The sequence below is a fragment of the Salvelinus namaycush genome, chromosome 6 (assembly GCF_016432855.1).
Source record: "Salvelinus namaycush isolate Seneca chromosome 6, SaNama_1.0, whole genome shotgun sequence".
Taxonomy (NCBI): domain Eukaryota; kingdom Metazoa; phylum Chordata; class Actinopteri; order Salmoniformes; family Salmonidae; genus Salvelinus; species Salvelinus namaycush.
Genome location: NC_052312.1, coordinates 48227951 through 48251374, shown reverse-complemented (window position 1 = coordinate 48251374; position 23424 = coordinate 48227951). Strand labels below are relative to the sequence as shown.

Here is a 23424-nt window from a genome sequence, read left to right as displayed (position 1 = left end):
ATGCAAGACACTGATAATAACCATGTCAATATTGTCCTCTTTTGTCGGGTTTCTTGTTGTAGACAATGGTAACCAAGGCCATGTCCTGTGTAGTGAACAAACACATTACACTGTAGCTAAGCTTGTTGTCAGGATATGTGAGGAAACTCCATCTTTAGAACAAACATACAGTATATATCATGTAGGAAATCAGTATGATTATCTAATGATATATGTATAAAGTGTTACTGATGCATCAATACAGTGGTTTCCCATTTCTAACTAACCATGAAATGCATCTACTTTCATCAGAGTACTTTTCTTATATTTCAACAATGAATCAACCAATAAACATTTCACATAAAACAAATAAAATGGTTTGTAATGATAGGATTTTTGCCTCAAATTAGAGAAATGTTCCATTTGTAATTCAGCCTTGTCGAATAGTACATTTAATGGTGGTTCTGCAAATTGCCACGATCTGCAAATACAGCTCCCGTTACTGCAACACGTAATTAGTATAAATCATTCAATGTGCTTTTAAATCCCTCATGAACCGAGCGAAAAACAATTTACAGTGTGAAAAGAGAATCATGCATGTTATTGAAATTTACTAATTAAGTTGTTTTTTCTCTGAATTACTGTGATGTTTCACTTAAAGGAAAGGATTGTGTGTGTGTGTGTGTGTGTGTGTGTGTGTGTGTGTGTGTGTGTGTGTGTGTGTGTATGTGTGTGTGTGTGTGTGTGTGTGTGTGTGTGTGTGTGTGTGTACCTGTATATACACTACATTAGGGCTGTGATATTGGGCTGTGATATCGCAATATTGTTTTCATGGCAAATATAAAAATACAAAGCAGAACATACTGTTTGGTCCTTTAAAAACCTGCTGTATGTAAAATATTGTGTGCTATAACTTGGAAAATAAATACATGTCACTCTGGATGACAACATAATGGTATTTGTTTCCAACATTACGGCTGTTTTCCTAAAGAAGTTCAATCCGCTTCCTGTTTTGTTTCCTTGCCACGTTACTAATGAGTATCGCGATACTGGTACCGTCCCGGCCATACAGTACATGTGTGTATATGTGTGTGTCGTATGTGTGTCTGACCATGTTTTGGATCTTTTCAGGGCAAAGAGTGGCTGTGTCTCAACTGCCAGATGCAGAGGGCTATGGGGGGTATGGATGACCCTCCTATGATGGGCAGGGGCTCTGCCCCTCCTTCACCCTCAAGGAAAGACCCTGACAAAGATGGCAAGAAGCCCAATCTACTGATTAAGCAGCAGAGCATCTCCGACAGAGGCTTAACCCCTCCAACCACGCCCAAACAGAAATCCCCCGGCCCATCTTCCCCGAAAGGCAGCCCCCAGCCCTCACCGGCCAAAGGTAAACAGGAGTCCAGCTTCTTCGGGGGCCTGGGGGGCATCAGCCTAGGGGGGCTCACCGATGTGGCCAAGCCTCCAGCCGCTGCCTCCCAGGCGGCCGAGTCCATCACGGGAACAATGTTCAGTGGCTTTGGTGGGTTCACTGGATCAGCCAAACCTGATCGGGCCAAAGCCGCTGCTGGTCCCCAAAAAACAGCAGAGTCAGTGACGGGAAAGATGTTCAGCGGGTTCGGTGGTTTTACAGAGACAGCCAAGCCCCCGGCGGCTGCCTCCCAGATGTTTGGCTTTGGCTCGTCCATTTTGAGCTCGGCCACCAACCTCATGACCACCGACTCTGTGGACTCTGTGGATGAGAAAGCTGGTTCTCCTGCCGATTCTCCTGCCGGCTCTCCCCCAGACTCCCCCTTCTCTGCCCCCTGTTCTCCCCTCGGTTCTCCCCCGGACTCTCCCTTCTCCGCTCCCGGGTCTCCCCCCGACTCAGACAGCCCTGACACCCCGCCTGCCTCCAAGAAGGCCCCCAAACGTGCCGTCTCCCTGCTGAAGGACCAAAAGTCCATAGAAGCAGATCCCTCCGTGGAGCCTCTGAAAGCGGGGGAGCCGCTTACTATGGCAACAGGCTCGGGGGCCCAGGAAAACTGCCCTCTGTGTAAGGTGGAGCTGAACGTTGGATCAGCAGACCCCCCTAACTACAGCAACTGCACTGAGTGCAAGAAGAGTGTGTGCAACCTGTGTGGCTTCAACCCCACACCTCATCTTGGTGAGGTAAGACCAGTACAGCTTTCACTACTGCTAAAATAGAAACAGTTCTGCTGAAAGGTACACAAACCATACAAGGACTTCAGCCGTTTCCATTGTTACAGTAGGTGGGTTAGGGCTACAGTCTTCTGTACACTCCATGTTGTTCAGTCACTCACTGGCTATATAAAAACCACGTCTGCAGTCAATTTGGTTTCTATATCTTCCAATTGTAATCAGGACACAAATATTGACACCCTGTTTAAAGGTACAGCTCTTACCTAAAGTGAACCTGAACGTTGGTCACGGTCTTGGTTGTCATGACTGCTGCAAGTGTTTGACCTTTGAGGGAGTGGTTTGTGGTTGATGCGTTTAGCCTTCCCTAGCCTCCTAGCTGCACTGTAGTCTAACTCTAAGCCATTGTGGGGCTAGGTTAATAAGGCTAAATGAATGCCATTTAAATGGCCATCTCATTATTGAGCGCCATTTACACTTCAAAAGGATGCCACTTGACTCTGTAATCTAAGAGAGGGTTGTGTGTGTGTGTGTGTGTGTGTGTGTGTGTGTGTGTGTGTGTGTGTGTGTGTGTGTGGTCATATGAACCAACTACTCTTTGATTTATTACTAGCGTGTCCCATTGACACTGAATTAACATACATCACTTACATTCAGTTCCCAAGAACAGATGGTTTATGGGGTCATCGAATTGTATTAATAGAAGAACTGCACAGAATTTCATTCAGCTCAGCAAATCAAAGCTCGATGTCAAACAGTATTCTGAGGGGAAAATACAGCAGTAGCCTACTTATTGCATGTCTACTGTGTAACTGCTGTATATGTTGGTTGACAGGTCAATAGGGTGTAATAAGGCTAGAGTTGGTTTCTCAATTATAATAGCAAGTTTGGTTGAACTGTGACTAGATTGTATTTGTTATCGACCATGTCTGGCTTGGCTTAGGAGCTACTCACAATGTAAGTTGTTCAAACTTGTGTGAAAGCAGTGAAAGTGTTGAAAGCAGGTATAGTTGAGCTCACGCGAATGCAGGTTTGGCGTAGCTTCACATGCTAGCTTCACTATGCTAGTTGGTAGTTTAGTGTTTAGCGGCATAGCACGTGGCCAGTTCCCTTAGTAATCATGCTACTGGTCTATTTAAGGTGTTCCGAGGAGATTAGGCAGTCTAACTCCTTGTCACACGGTGAGAACCATGACTCCACCACCACGCCCAACAAGATGGCCGCCACTCCATTATGAAACAACGTCACTGAAGAGGCTCTCCATTCAGGTGTACCCAGTTCATCATTTACGTTTAGGTTTATTTAACATTATTGTATGTAGAAACACATACACTGTGATGTCATACAGTACTTCAAAAGACAGTTAAAATAGAGGTAAAACACACATCATAGACCCTCATGTGTCTTTGTGTTGGCTCAGACAGCTAGTTACTACAGTACTACTATGTACCCTAAGGTTGTTACTAGTGTAATTACCTCATTACTACACAGGTGGCACTTACTTTACCTACTAATTTTAGCTCCTAGAGGAGCAAAGGCCCTCAGGTTATGGCTTCTGGACTACACAGGTCAACTCAATATAAAATGCTACCAATATCATAGACTGGTGTCTCTGTGTTGTCGTACTGGTCCATCTTTGGCAGTAATGAGGAGCAGCGTATTCCTCGAATTAAGTCCAAGGCACGGGGAAATGTGTAATTACGTTGGGGAGATCAGCATCCTAGGTGATTATGTTCTTACATGGCCTAATGAGCCAAAGATTAGGTGTCTCTGGACCAGTGTGTCTTAACACTGCAACCATTATACTTGTTTTGCTCAAAATCAGGGTTGTGTTCATTAGGCACCAAACTGAAGAAAACTGACTGAAATAGTGAGGGACTAGCTGGACTTGTCCAATAAGAAATGCTCATTTTCATTTCCAATGCAAAACGCTTTGTGACAGTGTGCAATTATGAACACAACCCAGGTGCGGAGTATAACCGACAGAGTTGAAATACCACCATGTTTCAGGGACTATGTAAATTCATCTTTACTCAGTCGAGAATTAATAGGACATTCTGATCATGGATTGAAAAGGTTCACTGAAAAACATACTAATTGAAAAAGTCCTAATTTCCTGATTTATACATGTTGAATTTCGATCCCAAACTTGATTTTAACTGAGCTGAAATTCAATTCAACCCAACCAGGCACGCATCTAATCTAAACCAATCCATTCAAGGATGCTTCATGAAACTGAAAGTGTGGTGATTGATGGAGAGCTACGTAGAGCACTGAGTCCTTTGTGATGAAGAGGAATAGATAGATCATGTGAGTCATTGGTCTAGGACAGGGCATGGTGCTGGATGGCCATGTCAACGAGGCTGCTACTGCCTCAGTCTACCTACCTCAGTACACTGACTCATCCCCCCCTTTCTCTGCTTCGTCAGCAGACATGCCTTGCCTCTGTCATTCTCCCAACATTTGCTCCGAGCTGAGAATTTGTTTGTGTGTATTTGTTTGTGTTTATTTGTGTGTGTGTGTGTGTGTGTTTAGGGGGTTGTGTGTATGTGTGGGGGTTGGTGCATGCATTGCATTGAGTCTGAAGGAGCATTTATCTGTGTGTTGGTGTTTGTTTGGTGTGTGGTGTGTGTTGGTGTTTGTTTGGTGTGTGGTGTGTGTTGGTGTTTGTTTGGTGTGTGGTGTGTGTTGGTGTTTGTTTGGTGTGTGGTGTGTGTTGGTGTTTGTTTGGTGTGTGGTGTGTGTTGGTGTTTGTTTGGTGTGTGTTGCTTGCTGTGTAGGCATGCTGTAGAAAAAGTCATCTCTGCTTCCTAAAACGATTTAAAGAGCATCAGGAAGACTGTCCCAGTCAGAAGAGGTGTCCCTTAACCTTCCTCAATATGAGCCTCTCTCTCTCTCTCTTCTGTTATTATCTCTGTTCATTTCTCTGTTTATTTGAGTGAATAACTGTACATGTCAGATAAAAAACTGAAAACAGGCCTGATGGAAACAGAACATTGTCGGGAACCTTTCCTAAATGTTGATCAAACAAATTACATTAGACCAGTGGATTATAATTCCTTTTTTTGTCCGAATATTAGAATATTTGCTTGGAAATCTTTTGACAAATGGATGGGAACCTAGCTTCTGTCTCTCTGTCCCTCTCTCTCTCTCTTACTGTCTCTTTAATTTTGTTTTCTGTCCCTCTTTCTCCCTCTTTATATTTCTCTTCTACCCATCAGCTCATCAAATCAAATCAAATCTGTACTTTAGTAGTTTAGATGTTGTTCTCAAGGATCTCTGGCTGTTCTGCCTCTACTGTTCTGCCTCTACTGTTCTGCCCCTACTGTTCTGCCCCTACTGTTCTGCCCCTACTGTTCTGCCTCTACTGTTCTGCCTCTACTGTTCTGCCTCTACTGTTCTGCCTCTACTGTTCGGCCTCTACTGTTCGGCCTCTACTGTTCTGCCCCTACTGTTCTGCCCCTACTGTTCTGCCCCTACTGTTCTGCCTCTATTGTTCTGCCTCTACTGTTCTGCCTCTACTGTTCTGCCTCTACTGTTCTGCCCCTACTGTTCTGCCTCTACTGTTCTGCCCCTACTGTTCTGCCCCTACTGTTCTGCCTCTACTGTTCTGCCCCTACTGTTCTGCCTCTACTGTTCTGCCCCTACTGTTCTGCCTCTACTGTTCTGCCTCTACTGTTCTGCCTCTACTGTTCTGCCTCTTCTGTTTGACTATATTTACTCTTGCTCTCCCCAAGCATAAAATACATTGATCTGTCTCTGAAATGGCGTCTGCCCAGCACAACACTTTAAAACCTCTTCTATGTCAATTCCAGCCCAGCACTAACACACCTCAAGGGCTTGGCGATTAGTGGACTAGTTGAATCAGGTGTGTTAGAATAACAATATGCAGTTTATTCGTTTCAAATCATTTTTGTTAAATTATATTTATAGTCCACTCAGTAACGTATGAGACTGCTGCGATGCAGACACTACTGTATGAGACTGCCTTGTTGCTCACATCAGACAGCATCCAAGGCCCTTGTCAGAATTATATTATATAACCTAGAGAGAGGAACCATGACATCTGAGCTACAGCATTCACTGGACTAAGCCATTTCCAAAGCCTGCTCTGTGGACAACCTCACAGACATGTATTTGTGCCAACATACAGAGACAATGAATATGCTATAGTCATATAATATCATTTATTATACTTTCTAGTAGAGACCATCACCATCATGAGGAAGCTGAATCCAACATTTAGGTTCATGATCCAACATTCAACTTTTCTATCTGGCCATCATATCAAAGATAAATATGTATTTATCTGAGGCAGTTTGTGTTTGTTTACAAGTAGGTCTACAGGACCAATAAGATGTGACATTATTCATCCTGGATAAATGAATGGCTGTACACCTGTGGTCAGCTGGGTACACCTGTGGTCAGCTGGGTACACCTGTGGTTAGCTGGGTACACCTGTGGTCAGCTGGGTACACCTGTGGTTAGCTGGGTACACCTGTGGTCAGCTGGGTACACCTGTGGTTAGCTAGGTACACCTGTGGTCAGCTGGGTACACCTGTGGTTAGCTGGGTACACCTGTGGTCAGCTGGGTACACCTGTAGTCAGCTGGGTACACCTGTGGTTAGCTGGGTACACCTGTGGTCAGCTTGGTACACCTGTGGTCAGCTGGGTAAACCTGTGGTCAGCTGGGTACACCTGTGGTCAGCTGGGTACACCTGTGGTCAGCTGGGTACACCTGTGGTCAGCTGGGTACACTTGTGGTTAACTGGGTACACCTGTGGTTAGCTGGGTATACCTGTGGTCAGCTGGGTACACCTGTGGTTAGCTGGGTACACCTGTGGTCAGCTGGGTAGACCTGTGGTTAGCTGGGTACACCTGTGGTCAGCTGGGTACACCTGTGGTCAGCTGGGTACACCTGTGGTTAGCTGGGTACACCTGTGGTTAGCTGGGTTAGCTGGGTACACCTGTGGTTAGCTGGGTATACCTGTGGTCAGCTGGGTACACCTGTGCTTAGCTGGGTACACCTGTGCTTAGCTGGGTACACCTGTGGTTAGCTGGGTACACCTGTGGTTAGCTGGGTACACCTGTGGTCAGCTGGGTACACCTGTGGTTAGCTGGGTACACCTGTGGTCAGCTGGGTACACCTGTAGTTAGCTGGGTACACCTGTGGTTAGCTGGGTACACCTGTGGTTAGGGGCCCCCAGGGTGTTATTTTGGTTGTCCATCTGCTCCAGGTTAGGTTGAGTCAGAGCCAACTCATATACTAGTAGGGTTGTGATCATATTGTTTCCATGGCAAAAATGGAAACACAAAGCACAACATACTCTTTGGTCCTTTAAAAACCTTCTGTATGGAAACTATTGTGTTCTATACCTTGTCTGGATGACAGCAGAATGGTGCTTGTTTTCATAAAGAAGTTAAATCCGCTTTGTTTTGTTTCCTTGCCAAGATATTAACAAGTATCGCAATACTGGTATCGTCCCGGCCCTATATACTAACACACACATGCACGCACGCGCACACACACACACACACACACACACACACACACACACACACACACACACACACACACACACACACACACACACACACACACACACACACACACACACACACACACACACACACACACACACACACACACACACACACACACACACCTCTCTATTTCTTGGCTTTGTGTGGTGTTTCCTGTAGTCTCCTTATTCTTCCAGGTTGGTGCCCACACTGCCTCCCACACTGTGAGCCTGCTTCAGCCCACACTACCTAACACACTGTGAGCCTGCTTCAGCCCACACTGCCTCCCACACTGTGAGCCTGCTTCAGCCCACACTACCTAACACACTGTGAGCCTGCTTCAGCCCACACTACCTAACACACTGTGAGCCTGCTTCAGCCCACACTGCCTCCCACACTGTGAGCCTGCTTCAGCCCACACTACCTAACACACTGTGAGCCTGCTTCAGCCTCCCACACTGCCTCCCACACTGTGAGCCTGCTTCAGCCTCCCACACTGCCTCCCACACTGTGAGCCTGCTTCAGCCTCCCACACTGCCTCCCACACTGTGAGCCTGCTTCAGCCTCCCACACTGCCTCCCACACTGTGAGCCTGCTTCAGCCCACACTGCCTCCCACACTGTGAGCCTGCTTAAGCCCACACTATCTAACACACTGTGAGCCTGCTTCAGCCCACACTGCCTCCCACACTGTGAGCCTGCTTCAGCCCACACTGCCTCCCACACTGTGAGCCTGCTTCAGCCTCCCACACTGCCTCCCACACTGTAAGCCTGCTTCAGCCCACACTGCCTCCCACACTGTGAGCCTGCTTCAGCACACACTGCCTCCCACACTGTGAGCCTGCTTCAGCCCACACTACCTAACACACTGTGAGCCTGCTTCAGCCCACACTGCCTCCCACACTGTGAGCCTGCTTCAGCCTCCCACACTGCCTCCCACACTGTAAGCCTGCTTCAGCCCACACTGCCTCCCACACTGTGAGCCTGCTTCAGCACACACTGCCTCCCACACTGTGAGCCTGCTTCAGCCCACAATGCCTCCCACACTGTGAGCCTGCTTCAGGCCACACTGCCTCCCACACTGTGAGCCTGCTTCAGCACACACTGCCTCCCACACTGTGAGCCTGCTTCAGCCCACACTACCTAACACACTGTGAGCCTGCTTCAGCCCACACTGCCTCCCACACTGTGAGCCTGCTTCAGCACATACTGCCTCCCACACTGTGAGCCTGCTTCAGCCCACACTACCTAACACACTGTGAGCCTGCTTCAGCCCACACTGCGTCCCACACTGTGAGCCTGCTTCAGCCTCCCACACTGCCTCCCACATTGTGAGCCTGCTTCAGCCCACACTGCCTCCCACACTGTGAGCCTGCTTCAGCACACACTGCCTCCCACACTGTGAGCCTGCTTCAGCTCACACTGCCTCCCACACTGTGAGCCTGCTTCAGCACACACTGCCTCCCACACTGTGAGCCTGCTTCAGCCCACACTACCTAACACACTGTGAGCCTGCTTCAGCCCACACTGCCTCCCACACTGTGAGCCTGCTTCAGCCCACACTGCCTCCCACACTGTGAGCCTGCTTCAGCACACACTGCCTAACACACTGTGAGCCTGCTTCAGCCCACACTGCCTCCCACACTGTGAGCCTGCTTCAGCACACACTGCCTCCCACACTGTGAGCCTGCTTCAGCACATACTGCCTCCCACACTGTGAGCCTGCTTCAGCCCACACTACCTAACACACTGTGAGCCTGCTTCAGCCCACACTGCGTCCCACACTGTGAGCCTGCTTCAGCCTCCCACACTGCCTCCCACATTGTGAGCCTGCTTCAGCCCACACTGCCTCCCACACTGTGAGCCTGCTTCAGCCCACAATGCCTCCCACACTGTGAGCCTGCTTCAGCCCACACTGCCTCCCACACTGTGAGCCTGCTTCAGCACACACTGCCTCCCACACTGTGAGCCTGCTTCAGCTCACACTGCCTCCCACACTGTGAGCCTGCTTCAGCACACACTGCCTCCCACACTGTGAGCCTGCTTCAGCCCACACTACCTAACACACTGTGAGCCTGCTTCAGCCCACACTGCCTCCCACACTGTGAGCCTGCTTCAGCCCACACTGCCTCCCACACTGTGAGCCTGCTTCAGCACACACTGCCTAACACACTGTGAGCCTGCTTCAGCCCACACTGCCTCCCACACTGTGAGCCTGCTTCAGCACACACTGCCTCCCACACTGTGAGCCTGCTTCAGCACACACTGCCTCCCACACTGTGAGCCTGCTTCAGCACACACTGCCTCCCACACTGTGAGCCTGCTTCAGCCCACACTACCTCCCACACTGTGAGCCTGCTTCAGCACACACTGCCTCCCACACTGTGAGCCTGCTTCAGCCCACACTACCTCCCACACTGTGAGCCTGCTTCAGCCCACACTGCTAGCATATGAACAGGAATGTCTTCTATTGACTCACATACATACATACATACATACATACATACATACATTACATTACATTACATTACATTACATTACATTACATTACATACATACATACATACATACATACATACATACATACAAACAGTAAGTTCATCGGTATCTGCAGTTGAAGTCGGAAGTTTACATACACTTAGTCATTAAAACTTGTTTTTCAACCACTCCACAAATTTCTTGTTAACAAACCATAGTTTTGGCAAGTCGGTTAGGACATCTACTTTGTGCATGACACAAGTAATTTTTCCAACAATTGTTTACAGACAGATTATTTCACTTGTAATTCACTGTATCACAATTCCAGTGGGTCAGAAGTTTACATACACTAAGTTGACTTTGCCTTTAAACAGCTTGGAAAATTCCAGAAAATTATGTCATGGCTTTAGAAGCTTATGATAGGCTAATTGACATAATTTGAGTCAATTGGAGGTGTACCTGTGAATGTATTTCAAGGTCTACCTTCAAACTCAGTCCCTCTTTGCTTGACATCATGGTTAAATCAAAAGAAATCAGCCAAAACCTTTTTTAGACCTCCACAAGTCTGGTTCATCGTTGGGAGCAATTTCCAAACGCCTGAAGGTACCACGTTCATCTGTACAAACAATAGTACGCAAGTATAAACACCATGGGACCACACAGCCGTCATACCGCTCAGGAAAGAGACGCGTTCTGTCTCCTAGAGATGAACGTACTTTGGTGCGAAAAGTGCAAATCAATCCCAGAACCATAGCAAAGGACCTTGTGAAGATGCTGGATTAAACAGGTACAAAAGTATCTATATCCACAGAAGAAACGAGTCCTATATAGACATAACCTGAAAGGCTGCTCAGCAAGGAAGAAGACACTGCTCCAAAACCGCCATTAAAAAGCCAGACTACGGTTTGCAACTGCACATGGGGACAAAGATCGTACTTTTTGGAGAAATGTCCTCTGGTCTGATGAAACAAAAATAGAACTGTTTAGCCATAATGACCATCGTTATGTTTGGAGGAAAAGGTGGAGGCATGCAAGCCGAAGAACACCATCCCACCCGTGAAGCACGGGGGTGGCAGCATCATGTTGTGGGGGTGCTTTGCTGCTGGAGGGACTGGTGCACTTCACAAAATAGATGGCCTCATGAGGAAGGAAAATTATGTGGATATATTGAAGCAACATCTCAAGACATCAGTCAGGAAGTTAAAGCTTGGGTCTTTCAATTGGAAAATGACCCCAAGCATACTTCCAAAGTTGTGGCAAAATGGCTTAAGGACAACAAAGTCAAGGTATTGGAGTGGCCATCACAAAGCCCGAAACGTTTGACCCAAGTTAAACAATTTAAAGGCAATGCTACCAAATACTAATTGAGTGTATGTAAACTTCTGACCCACTGGGAATGTGATGAAAGAAATAAAAGCTAAAATAAATCATTCTCTCAGCAATTATTCTGACATTTCACATTCTTAAAATAAAGTGGTGATCCTAACTGACCTAAAACAAGGAATTTTTACTAGGATTAAATGTCAGGAATTGTGAAAAACTGAGTTTAACTGTATTTGGTTAAGGTGTATGTAAACTCCCAACTTCAACTGTACATACATACAGAGATGCACACAGATTGATGCTCAAAGAGACAAAGAAATGCACACATACAGAGATACACACACAGAAACACACACAGACAAATGGAAAGCATCAATACTGTACACAGACACAAACATAGAGAAACACACACACACAGCCTAGCTCAGTGTTAACGTAAGCATATCTCTCTCTCTCTGTCTCTCTCCTCAGCCTTACTAATCCACCATACCAGCCAAGTCTGCTGTATACAGTAGAACGCAGTAGCGTGCCGTGGGCCTGGCGCCTGGGCCTTCAGTGAGGTCCTACACAGTCCCACCCGAATTAATCCACCTCTTATTACCATCATTATGATGCCATGGCTCTAGACACTATACATTTAGACAGAAACGCAGTATAACCAGGCGTTGCGTCACCTTGAAATTGACATTTTTTTCAGAGAATTGCAGTACAATACAGTACAGTTCAACTAATAGGCAAGAACATAGTCGAGTGCAACAGAGTTATATTAATATTCTTCTTCTATCCATTTCTGGTCCACAAACTTTGAGCTTTAAGTCCCCCAAAAAATAAATACAGTGTGTTCACTAAACAGCGCATTGTCGCACCCAAAGCAGTTTCACCGTGATGATAAAGACACATAACTATTCACTGAAAATAAAAGAAAACAAATAATTTGCAACATAGGCTATTTAATATTAACGAAATAAAATGCGAAACATACATACACATTTAATAAAAAATAACATGCATTGTATGCCTACTCACCAAAGACTGATTATTTGAACACAAAATCCTTCCTCCTTTCTTTCCTCAAGAAGACTTCAATGACTCTGTTGTACAGTCTATCTGTGCGTTTTAGTTCCACCAATAAGTCCTTTTCTATCGACATGGAGGCTAATGCTGAAAGCCGAGTCTGTCCAGTAGCATTTCTGGAATACGTTTTGATTCGCTTTAAGGCCGAGAATGACCGCTCGACAGACGCCGTGGACACAGGGATAGTCACTGTCACACATGCCAATGTGTAAAGTTGCCCCATGTCCTCATTCAGATTTTTCTGCTTAAGGAAATCAAGGAGATCAGAGGGACTTTTCCCTTCAAAATCAGTCATAGCATACATTACAGTCAGTTCTGTTTTTAGCTTGGATAGGTCGAACAGTGTTCCGTGACTCTCTGTTAAGCTGGAGAAGGCTGTTTGCGGGAATTTTTTCCGGTAGGTCTGAAAGTGCCGGGGGTCCAGGAGGGAGAGAAACATTCATTTTTCGTGGTCTTGAAACCTGTTTCTTATCTGGCAAAGAATGTTGTCCAGAATATTGCTGTGGAGTTGTTGATAGTATGTGCGAGGGTCTCCTTGTGCTGGGCCTCTGCGTGCGCTGGGTGAACTTGAGATGCGCGCTGTGTCATCGTAGATTTGACTGAACCTGCACCTCTCTCGCTCAATTGTGTCACAAAACTCGTTCACCCTTGTCAGGCAGAATTGTACATCCAAAGTTTGTTTCTGTAGAATTCCAAAAAGCACATCCGAATAATTAAAAATCCCATTGAATGTTTCAAGCAAAAAACAAAACTCAAAATCATCCAAACGTGCATTAAATCCATCAGCCATAAGCACAGTATCCCCGTCATGGTCATCATGATGTTCCAGTAAGTGGTTAAACAGCTCCTTTAGGGCAACTCTCTTTTCAAAGACTGCATTGACCAATCTAGATGTATATTGCCACCTCGTTGGTGCAACCTTAGGAAGACGACGCTTGCAGATGTCATCCAGCAGTTGCGTGCGCTTAGGGGATCGTGAGAAAAATGCTGCAAGGCCATTGAGGTTGGCAAAGAAGACCTTGCATTCTTTAAGCTTTGAGGCTCCTTGAGTCAGTACTAAATTTAGTCGATGTGCATAGCAGTGAATGAATAAGGCCATCGGTGCCCTCTCCTTAACTTTAGCCTGCACCCCATTGAGTCCAGATGCCATGACTGCTGCGCCATCAAAACACTGTGCCACAACTTTATCCAGACTACATTCATTTTCCTCCAAGAAACGGAAAATAAGAGCGGCAATGTCATCAGCTCGCTTGCCGCTTGTCACATCTTCAAACCGGATAAATCGCTCCTTGACTCCCGTGTCCGTCACATAACGCAGGACGAGTGAGAGCTGTGCTGCATTTCCCACATCTGTTGTCTCGTCCACCATAACAGCAACAAATGGAGCTTTTTTAATCTCCATTTTGATCTCTTCTCCCATCACTTCAGCAATAGCATAAATTAGGTCATTTTGTATTTTGCCTGACGTCCCAATGAACACTTTGTTAGTGGACAGGTGGTATTGTAAATCTGTGTTGCTTTCAGAAAGAAAAGAAAGAAGCTCCACGTAGTTCCCTTTGTTTGTGGAGTCAGCACTTTCATCGTGTCCCCTAAAAGAAAGTTCCTGTTTACCCAAAAACATGACACAATCAATGAGTCTTATTTTATTTCCCTATATTTCCCAATATTTCCCTATTTTTCCCACCTTTTCATTGTGCAGCTCCGTTGCCCTGCGTGATTGTTCGTTGAGCTGTAGCTCCACTCTGGTGTCCCCAAACGTTTTCAAAAGCACCATTGCTTGTAAGTGCCCAGCCGTACTTTGGTGTCTCGTTGCTGCCTTGGTTAGACAACTCAAGTTTGCAAAGCCAGTGTGGCTCCAAACACCAAATCGATCACTTGCAAATTATAGGCATTCCCAGCAGTACAGTTTGCAGTGCTTCTCGGAGCCTGTGAGCCATTGATAGCGCTCGTAGTTGGAACTTTGAAAGTGGCGAACGAACCCTTTTCCCGCCTGTGACAGGCTTTGTAGCGTCGGCGTCGGGCGACCTCTCCTTACAACGTCTAACTTTTCTTGAAAAGTTCGTCTTGAGAATGGCGTTATAATTATATCCTCGACCAAATCGATATCTTCTCCTCCTTCCGCCATTGTGGGTTGAAAAAACCGCTTAGTCGTACGCAAATTAATTCGTTTATCAAATTCAGTTTCCTAGTTCTGAGGATCTGCATAGACCTGCCCATAGGACCTGCTTCTCAATATTGGTAATCCAATCAAAAGACGTGCACGCACTACGCCTGCTAGCTGGCTCCTGTGTAACACTGGAGCCAGCTAGCAGGCGTACAATAGCCAACTCTAAAGCTGATTGGTTGACACAAAATTTTCATTTCCATTCACTTTAAGCTACAAGCGCCCGCACTGTTGATTCTGAAGGCCTGAGGGCAGATTTTAGACCCCTGGCAACACATGATGGCTGAATATGATTGGATAAAAGATCTAACATAAAGACCAGCCCTCCAAATCTCAACCTGGGGCTGGAAGCAGTGCAACCAAGAGGAAAGCTATGAAATGAAGAGTATAATTCTTACTCTGGGGAATAATTTAATACATATTTGTGGGAAAATATATTTAAAAAATACATATATTCTGATGATGTTTAGGCCAGCAGAGAAGGCCTTGCTGGCCCTGACGGCCCACCACTGGTAGAACGGAGTTTCCTGTGTGTGTCTTTGTGCGTCCCTCTATGTGTGTGTGTCTTTGTGCGTCCCTCTGTGTGCGTGTGTGCGTCTCTGTCTGTATACACTACCGTCACTCTCACTCCCATCACTTGCCCCGAGGACAGAAATGGGCAAAAATAGCCTGAGCTACAAAAGAGCTACTGAGGATACAAGCAACTACAGGGCACCATGGGAAATCATCATCTCTCTCTCTCTCTCTCTCTCTCTCTCTCTCTCTCTCTCTCTCTCTCTCTCTCTCTCTCTCTCTCTCTCTCTCTCTCTCTCTCTCTCTCTCTCTCTCTCTCTCTCTCTCTCTCTCTCTCTCTCTCTCTCTCTCTCTCTCTCTCTCTCTCTCTCTCTCTCTCTCTCTCTCTCTCTCTCTCTCTCTCTCTCTCTCTCTCTCTCTCTCGACCATGGAGGTGTGTGAGTCTTAGGAAGAGACTAAAGTTTAGCATGTACACCCAATAAAGTATGTGTGACTATGTGTCAGTTTTAGGGAGGCCTGGTGAATGTAGTTGTGTTTGTGTACATTTATGTGTTTAATATTCCCTTTCCCACAGACCAATACTATGTAGTGTGAAATGTAAAATGTCCAACTTCAAATGGAAGCTGCCTGAACATCACATGTAGTATAGTGTTTGTACTATCTGGGGTTTTCCTCTGTGTGACATATGGGGTTAGCAGACCTCCAGGGCCCTCGTCGGTACAGCTCCCCCTGTTATACAGACCTATTACTGGGTCATGATTCTTCATTATCTACAGCACATTTACGAGGGATTGGAGGTTTAGGAGACGTAAGCCATATTTTAGCCAAGCCAAGTGAGCGACTGCGGCCAAAAGATACCGGCGCCAGGAAATTGATGAGGTGCCAGTGTTAAGTCCTATTGAGAGGGGGAGATGCACAGAGACACACTGAGACCCTGGTTCCGATAGCGCAAGCTGTTGTATTTGCGTCAGGTCAGCTTTGGCTTATGTCAGATGCATAGATACACAGAGACACTGACAGATATATGTCATACACACGCACATGGGCACGTATGCACACAGAATTTTTACTTCAATGCCAGGTTTAGTATCACAATACTCAATACCATCACGATACTTCATACCAAAGTGATACCAAAACGATACCAAGGCAAAAAAAAAAAAAAACATTAGCTGAATGAATGGCACTTGATCCGGACAGATCTTTTGTGTTCAATATCATTTGAAATGTTTGATTTTTGAATGTATGCATTAATGACTCACTACATTTTTTTTAACCAATCTACATAACAGCATAATGGTAATCATTTATTTGAATGGTAAATCTCTATTGATAATCTGGGTAATCAAGATGTAGCCTAGGCCTGTTCACAATACAGGTGAATGCATATTCAATAGAAGTGTGTGCATACATTGAGTTATTGAGCTTGTTTTGGTTGATTTCATGAAGCTACAGATGAAAAACAATCTTTTTACCTTCCAATTGTGACTTATTTTATTGTACTGATTAACAACATCTGCATAGAAGAAGCAATATCTTATTTTATAAAAGTGTGCGCTGTCTCTTTAAGACCCATGATGTCATTTACACACAAAGTCAGTTTTCTAGGCTGAAGCAAAGATGATCTTGACTGGGGGAGATGTGAGCCGGGGTAAACTAAGTGAATGAATAAAGTTTTTGGTGACAATTAGCTTTGTAATCAGCAATTTTTTGAAATACTAGAGTTGTAAATTGGTGTTGGCTTCATCTGTAAATTAGCAAGGAATGTTAGCCTACAAATCTGGAAGCTACCAGTATCTTCTTGCACTGTAGTGTTCTAGCCTGTACTGGACATTGTTTTGGGAACAGTAATTAGCAGTTTCAACATTTCTACTGTGTTGCATTATTCAAGTGTGTTAACTTCTATTCAGCATAAGTGGTGACGCAGCCCAGTTAGTTCTGTGGTTACTTAGAACAGGCTAGCAGGCTAGCAATGAGGAAGTGGAGCGGGCACGCTACTCTAGAGCTATAAGGAGACATCAGCTGATAGACAGACTTGATAGGCACGGTACTCTAGAGCTATAAGGAGACATCAGCTGATAGACAGACTTGACAGGCACGGTACTCTAGAGCTATAAGGAAACATCAGCTGATAGACAGACTTGACAGGCACGGTACTCTAGAGCTATAAGGAGACATCTGCTGATAGACAGACTTGACAGGCACGCTACTCTAGAGCTATAAGGAGACATCAGCTGATAGACAGACTTGACAGGCACGGTACTCTAGAGCTATAAGGAGACATCAGCTGATAGACAGACTTGACAGGCACGGTACTCTAGAGCTATAAGGAGACATCAGCTGATAGACAGACTTGACAGGTACGGTACTCTAGAGCTATAAGGAGACATCAGCTAATAGACAGACTTGACAGGCACGGTGCTCTAGAGCTATAAGGAGACATCAGCTGATAGACAGACTTGACAGGCACGGTACTCTAGAGCTATAAGGAGACATCAGCTGATAGACAGACTTGACAGGCACGGTACTCTAGAGCTATAAGGAGACATCTGCTGATAGACAGACTTGACAGGCACGGTACTCTAGAACTATAAGGAGACATCTGCTGATAGACAGACTTGACAGGCACGGTACTCTAGAGCTATAAGGAGACATCTGCTGGGCTGATAGACAGACTTGACAAGCACGGTACTCTAGAGCTATAAGGAGACATCAGCTGATAGACAGACTTGACGGCACGGTACTCTAGAGCTATAAGGAGACATCTGCTGATAGACAGACTTGACAGGCACGGTACTCTAGAGCTATAATGAGACATCAGCTGATAGACAGACTTGACAGGCACAGTACTCTAGAGCTATAAGGAGACATCAGCTGATAGACAGACTTGACAGGCACGGTACTCTAGAGCTATAAGGAGACATCTGCTGATAGACAGACTTGACAGGCACGGTACTCTAGAACTATAAGGAGACATCTGCTGATAGACAGACTTGACAGTCACGGTTCTCTAGAGCTATAAGGAGACATCTGCTGATAGACAGACTTGACAGGCACGGTACTCTAGAACTATAAGGAGACATCTGCTGGGCTGATAGACAGACTTGACAGGCACGCTACTCTAGAGCTATAAGGAGACATCAGCTGATAGACAGACTTGACAGGCACGCTACTCTAGAGCTATAAGGAGACATCAGCTGGGCTGATAGACAGACTTGACAGGCACGGTCCTCTAGAGCTATAAGGAGACATCAGCTGATATACAGACTTGACAGGCACGGTACTCTAGAACTATAAGGAGACATCAGCTGATAGACAGACTTGACAGGCACGGTACTCTAGAGCTATGAGGAGACATCTGCTGGGCTGATAGACAGACTTGACAGGCACGGTTCTCTAGAGCTATAAGGAGATATCTGCTGATAGACAGACTTGACAGGCACGGTACTCTAGAACTATAAGGAGACATCTGCTGATAGACAGACTTGACAGGCACGGTACTCTAGAGCTATAAGGAGACATCAGCTGATAGACAGACTTGACAGGCACGGTACTCTAGAGCTATAAGGAGACATCTGCTGATAGACAGACTTGACAGGCACGGTACTCTAGAGCTATAAGGAGACATCAGCTGATAGACAGACTTGACAGGCACGGTACTCTAGAACTATAAGGAGACATCTGCTGATAGACAGACTTGACAGGCACGCTACTCTAGAGATATAAGGAGACATCAGCTGATAGACAGACTTGACAGGCACGCTACTCTAGAGATATAAGGAGACATCTGCTGATAGACAGACTTGACAGGCACGGTACTCTAGAGCTATAAGGAGACATCTGCTGATAGACAGACTTGACAGGCACGGTGCTCTAGAGCTATAAGGAGACATCAGCTGATAGACAGACTTGACAGGCACGCTACTCTAGAGCTATAAGGAGACATCTGCTGATAGACAGACTTGACAGGCACGCTACTCTAGAGCTATAAGGAGACATCTGCTGGGCTGATAGACAGACTTGACAGGCACAGTACTCTAGAACTATAAGGAGACATCAGCTGATAGACAGACTTGACAGGCACGGTACTCTAGAACTATAAGGAGACATCTGCTGATAGACAGACTTGACAGGCACGGTGCTCTAGAGCTATAAGGAGACATCAGCTGATAGACAGACTTGACAGGCACGGTACTCTAGAGCTATAAGGAGACATCAGCTGATAGACAGACTTGACAGGCACGGTACTCTAGAGCTATAAGGAGACATCTGCTGGGCTGATAGACAGACTTGACAGGCACAGTACTCTAGAACTATAAGGAGACATCAGCTGATAGACAGACTTGACAGGCACGCTACTCTAGAGCTATAAGGAGACATCAGCTGATAGACAGACTTGACAGGCACGGTACTCTAGAGCTATAAGGAGACATCTGCTGATAGACAGACTTGACAGGCACGGTACTCTAGAGCTATAAGGAGACATCTGCTGATAGACAGACTTGACAGGCACGGTACTCTAGAGCTATAAGGAGACATCAGCTGATAGACAGACTTGACAGGCACGGTACTCTAGAGCTATAAGGAGACATCTGCTGGGCTGATAGACAGACTTGACAGGCACAGTACTCTAGAACTATAAGGAGACATCAGCTGATAGACAGACTTGACAGGCACTCTACTCTAGAGCTATAAGGAGACATCAGCTGATAGACAGACTTGACAGGCACGGTGCTCTAGAGCGGTAAGGAGACATCTGCTGATAGACAGACTTGACAGGCACGGTACTCTAGAGCTATAAGGAGACATCAGCTGATAGACAGACTTGACAGAAGTACGGAAAGTAACAACAGTTCTATTACGGAATCGTTTTTCATGTTCTACTATCGGTATACCGTGCAACACTAAGGGACGCACACACACACACTTGTGAAAGACGCAGACTTTTATTTCCCATGCTCAGGTTAAACCTACTCCTGGACTCCAAAACACTTCCAATGGAGAGTCACTTTTGAAAATGCTTTTGAGTCTAGGAGTAGGCTTAACCTGGACCTGTGACGCATTTGGGTATCAGCGATTCTACATCTTCTGACTGGTCTAGTCTTTCACAGGCGTTCAGGAACTTGACAAGCTGATCAATATCTTGAATTGTAACGTTAGTTGTAGCCTTTAGTTGGAAGGGAATGGGAGAAAGGGTAGAGGAGGCAGGGGGAGGGGAAAGAAGAAAATGATTGTGATGGAAACTGAGGGAGATGTTTAAGAGAAGAGAGACGTGATTAGCGGAGGTAGAGAAGGATGAGTGTGAACAAAGGAGAGGAGGTGGTTGGGAGAGGAGGAACAGGATGACTGAGGAAAGCAGTAGGAGGGGTTGGATGTCATGTCACAGAGGATGTACGTGTGCCAGCTACATGCTGCTTCAATAAAATGCTAACAAGCTATTGAGTACAAAACCACTTTTGTTAGCATTGGGGCTAGTGGAGAGGAGACTAGTTTTATCAGCATTGACTCCTGGGACTTTTCTATTGGTTCCAGACCAACAGGCAAAATCAATCAAGCCCAGCTAAACTACACTGAACACAAATATGAACGCAACATGCAACAATTTCAAAGATCTAACTGATTTACAGTTCATATCAGGAAATCAGTCAACTGAAATAAATTCATTATAAATTCACATGACTGGGAATATAGATATGCATCTGTTGGTCATAGATACCTTAAAAGAAAGTAGGGGTGTCTGGTCTGACCACCATTTGCTTCATGCAGCAAGACACATCTCTTTCGCATAGAGTTGATCAGGCTATTGATTGTGGCCTATGGAATGTTTTCCCACTTCTCTTCAAATTGCTTTGCGAAGTTGCTGGATATTGGCGGGAACTGGAACACACTGTCGGACACGTCGATCCAGAGCATCCTAAACATGCTCAATGGGTGACATGTCTGGTGAGTTTGAAGGCCATGGAAGAACTGGGACATTTTCACCTTCCAGGAATTGTGTACAGATCCTTGCAACATGGGGTGGTGTATTATCATGCTGAAACATGAGGTGATGGCGGCGGATGAATGGCACGACAAGGGCCTCAGGATCTCATCTGTGCATTCAAATTGCCATCGATAAAATGCAATTGTGGTCATTGTCCATAGCTTTTGCCTGCTTATACCATAATACCCACCACCGCTATGGGGCACTCTGTTCACAACGTTGACATCAGCAAACCGCTCGCCCACACGATGCCATACATACACACTGTCTGCCATCTGCCCAATATAGTTAAAACAGGGATTCATCTGTGAAGAGCACACTTCTCCAGCATGCCAGTGGCCATTAAAGGTGAGCATTTCCCCACTGAAGTCGGTTACGACGCCGAACTGCAGTCAGGTCAAGACCATGGTTATGACGAAGAGGACGCAGATGAACTTCCCTGAGATGGTTTCTGACTGTTTGTGCATAAATTCTTTGGTTGTACAAACCCACAGTTTCATCAGCTTTTCGGGTGGCTGGTCTCAGACGATCCCGCAGGTGAAGAAGCCGGATGTGGAGGACCTGGGCTGGCATGGTTAAATGTGGTCTGCGGTTGTGACACCAGTTGACGTACTGCTAAATTCTCTAAAACGACATTGGAGGCGGCTTATGGTAGAGAAATTAACATTAAATTATCTGGCAACAGCTCTGGTGGACAAACCTGCAGTCAGCATGCCAATTGCATGCTGCCTCATGCAATTGAGACATCTGTGGCATTATGTTGTGTGACAAAACTGCAGATTTTAGAGTGGCCTTTTATTGACCCAAGCACAAGGTGCACCTGTGTAATGATCATGCTGTTTAATCAGCTTCTTGATATGCGACTCCTGTCAGGTAGATGGATTATCTTGGCAAATGAGAAGTGCTCACTAACAAAATGTGAGAGGAATAAGCTCATGAAACATGGAACAAACACGTTACATGTTGCGTTTATATTTTTGTTGAGTATATTTGCAATGATTTTGGTGTTTGATCCCAGGTCTGTCAGTCACAAAGTGATACAGTCTCTTTCTCTCTCACCCCAAACAGAAAAGCAAAAACAGCAGCCGAACTCCAAATGCCGCTCATCACTGCAGGCTGTTGTGGGTCTTAATTATCCCTCCTTTAAAACTGAAAGGAGGAGAGGAGATCCCCCCTTTCCATCCCTCTCTCATTGCCTCCAGTAGCACAGGCAAGCTGGCATCTCACACCTGTCCATCTGTATAGACATACCCGCCAGGGGAAACCCGATACCCCACAGACACACACACACACACACACACACACACACACACACACACACACACACACACACACACACACACACACACACACACACACACACACACACACACACACACACACACACACACACATACACACACACACACACACACACACACACACACACACACACACACACACACACACACACACACACACACACACACACACACACCAGCTGATAAGCCCATTTTAGTAACTGCAGCTGGTGAACCGACCTAATGGACTGTGTAAGATACAATGAAGCAAAAAGCTGATACACACAAAATAACACTGGGTTCAAAGTTCAGTAGACAGATGGCAAAACGGAGGAACACTTCAGACAGACAGACAGACGGACACACCCACCTACCTAGTTTTGCTGGGTCTTCCTTTCTCCTCCTTTACTAAGTTCTCTCTCACCTAGCTCAGAGTAAATATAGTGCTGTCTCTCACCTTCCCTGTCAGTATCCCTTAACACACACCCCAACCACCTGGGAAACAAACTCCAACCACCTGGGACACCACAGCACCTCTTTACTGCTGTCAAACACTAGCAAAATACAATACTGACGTACACATTTCTTGGTGTCAGAGAGTATTTGTTGTGTAATTGTATTTGGGAAGTGTTTGTATGGTTAGTAGAAAGGTTTGGAATGTAATGCTGGATAGTTGAATCCGTGTTGTGAATATTTCATTGGACATTGTGTGTTGGATGACATGAAACTCTGAAGTGATGCTGTCAATAGCAGATAAGAGAAAATTCTAATGAACACCTCAACTCCTTACTTGACCTGTACACTAACAAGGCCTTCTAGCCCACACAGCTGTGACACCTGCTACAGTACTGTAGCTATGCGGGTCTACTGTGGAGTACAGTACACCAAGCAACATATTCTCAACACCGGGCAGGTTGCTAAGGATTCAACCTTCTATGAAAACAACCTAACCAGAGAAATGGCAAAGTGTAG

The 23424-nt window shown here is 45.7% G+C and overlaps 1 protein-coding gene across 1 annotated transcript in view; it reads left to right on the top strand.

Annotated features, from left to right (window-relative positions):
• Nucleotides 1-23424, top strand: part of LOC120049164 (protein piccolo-like) — a 72729-nt gene that overhangs the window by 4997 nt on the left and 44308 nt on the right. The window contains exon 3 of the mRNA XM_038995392.1: nt 1111-2127. Coding sequence (XP_038851320.1) covers nt 1111-2127 — 1017 coding nt within the window. The remainder of the gene's footprint in view (nt 1-1110; nt 2128-23424) is intronic.